The sequence below is a fragment of the Echinops telfairi genome, unplaced genomic scaffold (assembly GCF_000313985.2).
Source record: "Echinops telfairi isolate 266 unplaced genomic scaffold, ASM31398v2 ScPeMD7_1;HRSCAF=3_0, whole genome shotgun sequence".
Lineage (NCBI taxonomy): Eukaryota > Metazoa > Chordata > Mammalia > Afrosoricida > Tenrecidae > Echinops > Echinops telfairi.
In genome coordinates, this window is record NW_022103896.1 from 128,431 (window position 1) to 134,518 (window position 6,088).

Sequence of the window (6,088 nt, forward strand, 5' to 3'; positions counted from 1 at the left end):
GGGGTTTGAGTGGAGAGAAAATGTTTTGAGAAATGATGTACAAATGCGCTTTACACAATTGATGTGTGTATGGATTGGGATGACAGTTGTATGAGCCCCTAATAAAATGTTTTTTAAAAAAAACAAAAAACAGGAGGACAAAGGCTGGAGATGGCCCTCTATGTCCAGCAACCCCTAGTGTATCCCTGTTGCACAGTGAGCTAGGGAAAGTTTGTGTTTTGAGAGATTCGCCTGCATTCCATTTCCTGATTCCATCATTAGCTGTGTGACTACAGGCAAGTCGCTAACCTCTCTGAGCCATGGTCTCCTTACCTGTGGAGTGGGAAACTGATGACCTCATTGGGTTGCTGTGAAGACTCATTGAGGACACCAGACTCTGTTCCTTGTATTCAGTAAATACTGATTAAATGGGTAGCCACTTCTTTACAAAACAGACAGTCCAGGACTGAGAGTACACTGGAAATCATGAAGCCCTTGAGGCTCACCATTGCTGATTAGGAGTAAGTTGTGGAAGCAGAAATAGGCTGCAGTATTCACATGGGAGCAGGTAGTTATGATCATAGGCTGTACAGAGTATTGTAACAAAGGTCATCTCAGTGTTTGCAGAGTAGGAAGGAAGCTGGCCTTTATTTAAGAGTACAGTGAGAAGGTTCAGGATGGCAGAGAAAGTCCACTCGGAAGCTGAGGTGCAGGCTAGCAAGGGCTGCAACCAGGTGCAATGTGGGAGATGGGATAGTGGTTACACATTGAGATGCTAAGCGCAGGGTCAGTGATTTGAAACCACCAACTGCTCCATTGGAGAAAGACAGGGCTTTCTATTCCCATAAAGAGTTACAGTCTCAGGAACGTACAGAGGCAGTTCTACCCTGTCCCATAGGGTCTCTTATGAGTCAGACTTGACTCCATGACTCCAGTGAATTAGTTGAGTAGTGAGCTCTTGGGATAAGTTAGAGAGCAAAGGGCTCAGGTCACTTTGGTGAACAGGTGGTTGGGGTTGCAGAGTGGGTTGTGCCAGCTTTCTGTGAGCTCACCTTTTGGGCCCACCCATTCTTTCATTTCTTTACCCTCACACACTCACTCCCTCTGACATTCTTTGGGTGTGTTGGAGCCTCTGACCCTCTTAGCCTAATTCTACCTCTAAGAATATTTCACTCTTCTCAGGTTTACTTTGTTCACACATTGCCACCTTTATAAACTTATCCTCCTACCATTTCCCTGTAGGAAAAACTTCTCTGCTACTATACTCCTCTTTTAGGATGTTTAGCTACTAACACTCTGCCTAATATATAATGAGCATGCTATCAGTGTTGGGATAGAGATATGATTAAGGCAAAAAATGAAAGCACATTTTGAGAACTGTCAAACATGTTGATCTCTTGTAGTATTTCCACTTGTGCATCCCCATGGTCAGGGTTGCTTGCCTGGGACAGGACAGTGCCCCCAATGATAGCTCACCCTCCCTCTTCTGAGCACAGAGACTAAGGGAACATTTTGTTTGTTTGTTTGTTTCAGATTCTACTATTAGGACTGTTAATGAACAGGTTTGGGAGGAAATGGATAGTCTAAAATCAGAATTACACGGAATAAGGATCAAAATCCCCCCACAGGATTTTTCTCCAAGTTCTGGTTCTGTAGACAATTCTGATTCTGAGGTCTGGCTAGAGGGTGATCAGAACAGTCTCCCTAAGTTGACAATGATGAAAAACTGTTTAAATCAAGGGACTGTGATGCTCAAAAAGATCTTCATCCAGGAGAACTACCAAGAATGTAATGAGGTGGGGAGCAATAGCAGCCTGGACTGTAAACTTAATGAAAATCAGAGAGATCTTACTAAAGAAACAGCAGAAACATGTGATGGGTGTGGCAAAATTTTCCAATCCATTTCAAATATTGCTCTACATTGGGAACTTAATATGCAAAAGAAACCGAAGAAATGTCAGGAGTGCCAAAAAAACCTATCTCATCATTTACAGAGGAAGCATCAAAGTCAATGCCAAGGAGAGAAACAATATGAATGTGTGGAATGTGGGAAAGTCTTCAGGTTGTGTTCACAGCTTAACCAGCATCAGAGAATCCACACCGGAGAGAAGCCATTTAAATGCACTGAGTGTGGAAAAACCTTCCGGCTGAGCTCCAAACTTATTCAGCATCAAAGAATTCACACTGGAGAGAAACCCTATAGATGTGAGGAGTGTGGGAAAGCTTTTGGTCAGAGCTCAAGCCTAATCCATCATCAGAGAATTCATACAGGAGAGAGGCCTTACAGTTGTTGTGAGTGTGGAAAAGCCTTCAGTCAACAGTCCCAGCTGATCAGACATCAAAGGACTCACACTGGAGAGAGGCCCTACATGTGTAAGGAATGTGGGAAGGCCTTCAGCCAGAGCTCAACTTTAGTTCAACATCAGAGAATGCACACTGGGGGAAAATGTCAAATCTCCAGAACTTCAGATAACCCAAGCTTTTCTCCACATCAAAGAATTTACACCGTGGATAAACCATTTAAATGTGATGAGTGTGGGAAAGCTTTTAGATGGATCTCTCGCCTTAGTCAGCACCAGTTAATTCATACTGGAGAGAAGCCATATAAATGTAACAAATGCACAAAAGCCTTTGGTTGTAGCTCAAGACTTATTCGCCATCAGAGGACTCACACTGGAGAAAAGCCATTTAAGTGTGATGAGTGTGGGAAGGGTTTTGTCCAAGGTTCACACCTTATTCAGCATCAGAGAATTCATACTGGGGAGAAACCTTATGCATGTAATGACTGTGGCAAAGCCTTTAGTCAGAGTTCGAGCCTCATTTATCACCAGAGGATCCATAAGGGAGAGAAACCCTACGAGTGTCTTGAATGTGGAAAAGCCTTCAGTATGAGCACACAGCTTACAATCCATCAAAGGATTCACACTGGAGAGAGACCTTACAAATGTAATGAATGCGGGAAAGCCTTCAGTCAAAATTCAACCCTTTTCCAACACCAGATAATTCATGCTGGAGTGAAGCCCTATGAATGTAGTGAATGTGGGAAAGCATTTAGTCGCAGTTCGTATCTTGTTGAACACCAGCGAATTCACACAAGGGCCCAGTGGTATTATGAATATGGGGATGTACTGGAAGGTGCAAACTTTGCGAGCCGTAAAAAAATTAATATAAAGAAACTACATAAATGTAATGAATGTGAGAAAATATTTAGGTGGCGCTCACACTTAATTATACACCAGAGAATACACACTGGAGAAAAACCTTATAAGTGTAATGAGTGTGGGAAAGCTTATAATCGGAGCTCAAGGCTTACTCACCATCAAAAAAGTCATAAGGAGTAGATTATTTGCATTTGTATGTGTGAATAAACTTATAGCCTTAACTCATTGATTTTATATAAGATCATTTATATTGTTAGAAACAGACTGTTGGGAAAGATGCTCTCTTACTGGTATAGTTGATATTCCAGTCAATAAAGCTTGTCTCTCTCACTTTCAAGGTGGGCATTTGTAGATTTCTCAATTCACAAAGGACTTCAGGTCCCAGAGTATAAGAGAGCTGTGTAAGCAAAGCCATGCGAGTTCTACCGAACTAAGGTTTTTTTAAAGTTACTCTAAATGTTTATCCTTGCAGATCACTTATAGAAGGTAGTTTAAACAATAAGGAAACGTATTAGCTCTCATGAGACAAAGTCCAGAACAACACTCCCTAGAATCTCCTTCTCTTGACTCCTTTTCTTTAAAACTTGCTCCACATTGGATCAACTTAGGGATCCATCCCCTTCAGAGGCATAGGTGGGCTGGAAGAGTACCCATTGTCAGTGTGAGTGTCAAAAATCACAGAACTTTTTGTTTTGCCCAAAAGTGCTCCAAAAACAACCTTGGTTGTCAGGACAAGAGTTTTTAGAAGTCATATCTGGGACCCAGGGATTTACTTTATGGTCCTGAGATATCCCTTGGCCTCCCTGACATTCAGAGACTATCTCCTTAACTAAAGATTGTGCACCTCTATAGGACAGTTGCTAGGATTAAACTATGTACAAGAACACTTTTCATGTGGTCAAGAAAGCTGATGGTGCCCAGTTAGGAAAAGACATAGTGTCTGGGATCTTAAAGGCTTGAAGATAAACAGGTGCCCATCTAGCTGAGAAGCAACAGAGCCCCCATGGAAGAAGCACACCAGCCTGTGTGATCATGAGGTGTCGATGGGATCAGGTATCAGGCATCGAAGAACAAAAAATCTTATCATTGTGAATGAGGGGGAGTGCGGAGTGGAGACCCAATGCCCATCTGTAGGCACTGGACATCCCCTTACAGAAAGGTCATGGGGAGGAGACAAGCCAGGGTGCAGTATAGAACTGATGAAATATACAACTTTCCTCTAGTTCTTTAATGCTCTCCCCACCCCCCAACTATCATGATCCCAATTCAGCCTTACAAATCCGGCTAGACCAGAGCATGTACGCTGGTGCATATCAGAGCTGGAAACACAGGGAATCCAGGAAAGATTAAACCTCTCAGGACTAATAATGAGAGCAGTGGCAGCAGGAGGGTAAGCGAAAGGTGGGGGTACAGAGGGAGAACTGATCACAATGATCTACATATAACCCCCTCCCTGGGGGACAGACAACAGAAAAGTGGGTGAAAGGAGACATCAGTTAGTGTAAGACATGAAAAAATAATTTATAAATTATCAAGGGTTCATGAGGGAAGCGTGTGCGGGGAGGGAGGGGAAAAATGAGCTGATACCAAGGGCTCAAGCAGAAAGCAAATGTTTTGAGAATGATGATGACAACAAATGTGCTTGACACAATGGATGGATGGATTGTGATGACTTGTACGAGCCCCCAATAAAATGATTAAAAAATAATAAAATGGGACACTCCAGCTGCTCTGTAGAACTGGAAAGCGGATGAGACCAGGCTGTCCAGGAATAAGAAATCAGATATTGAATACATCTCAAAGTAGAGCTAACAGGATTTACAGAGTATGAGGTATGGGACTACCAGAAGTCCAAGCAGAATTCAAAAGAGGGCATGGGATGAGGGATTATCATTGCTGAAGGCTGATGAATCTTGACCGAAAATAAAGAATGCCTAAAAGATAAAAAATTATCAAGGGTTTGGGAGGTGGGGAGGGAGGAGAAAAATGAGAAGCTGGTACCAAGGGCTCAAGCAGAAAAAAAAATGTTTTGAAAATGATGATGGCAACAGATGTGTTCGACACGATGGATATATGGATTGTGATAAGAGTTGTACAAGCCCCCAATAAAATGATTTAAAAAAAACACTTCTCACTGTACCTAGTACAAGATAAGGACTAGCATGAATATGTGTAGTTTGGGACCCCACACCCTTACACCTGCCATCCCTACCTGCTGGCAAACAAGCCCAAATAATAAAACCTCCCAATCCATGACTCAACTCATAGCCTCCATCCATATGGATTAAATGACCCATGTATAGTATAAGTGTAAATCTCTACAGAAGATACTACCCAAACAGTAGGACATGTATTTAGTGCTGCATAATGAATTACCTCAAGACTCCTCACCTTTAGACAATGAACTGTAAAGAACTGTGAAGGGTCTCAGATCCTACCCTTTATATATGCTAACAAATTAGAGGATATGGCAAAGGATACCAGATTGGACCCACCAGAAACCAGAGTCTGATGTTTGTTAGCATGGTCACATCAATTCCCTTTGGACCCATTGAGTCTCATTAGCCTGTGAATACAATGGACATGTCGGTGAAGATCACTAAGCTCAGGAAGTTAGTTTAAGTGATGTGGAGCAAGTGTCTCTGTCCTAGAGAGATATCACTCCTTGAGATTGCTCGCTGCCAATACAATCTTGAGAAATGGCCCAGGTGAAGAACAGCCCATACAGCAAGAAACATACAGGCAAGCTTATACTCGCATCAGATCAGATCATCTCTCCCAGCAGCCTGCTCTTCTTGGCACACTCTTGGATGAATTAAAATTTCAAACGAGTCCACCCTTTATTGGCCACCTTGGTCAATCTGACTAATTTCAGGGGGTAGGGCCAAATCAGTTCCATTGATCTAGCACAGCATTTAATGAAGGCTACTATGCACAGGATAAGGCCA

The 6,088-nt window shown here is 42.5% G+C and overlaps 1 protein-coding gene across 4 annotated transcripts in view; it reads left to right on the forward strand.

Moving 5' to 3' along the window:
• Positions 1 to 3,361, forward strand: part of ZNF7 (zinc finger protein 7) — an 11,035-nt gene extending 7,674 nt beyond the window's left edge. For all 4 annotated transcript variants that reach the window (XM_045286817.1, XM_045286838.1, XM_045286777.1 and 1 more), the window contains one exon: positions 1,513 to 3,361. In XM_045286817.1, the coding sequence (XP_045142752.1) occupies positions 1,513 to 3,320 (1,808 nt within the window). In that variant the 3' untranslated portion in view covers positions 3,321 to 3,361. The remainder of the gene's footprint in view (positions 1 to 1,512) is intronic.
• Positions 3,362 to 6,088: the final 2,727 nt, after the last annotated feature.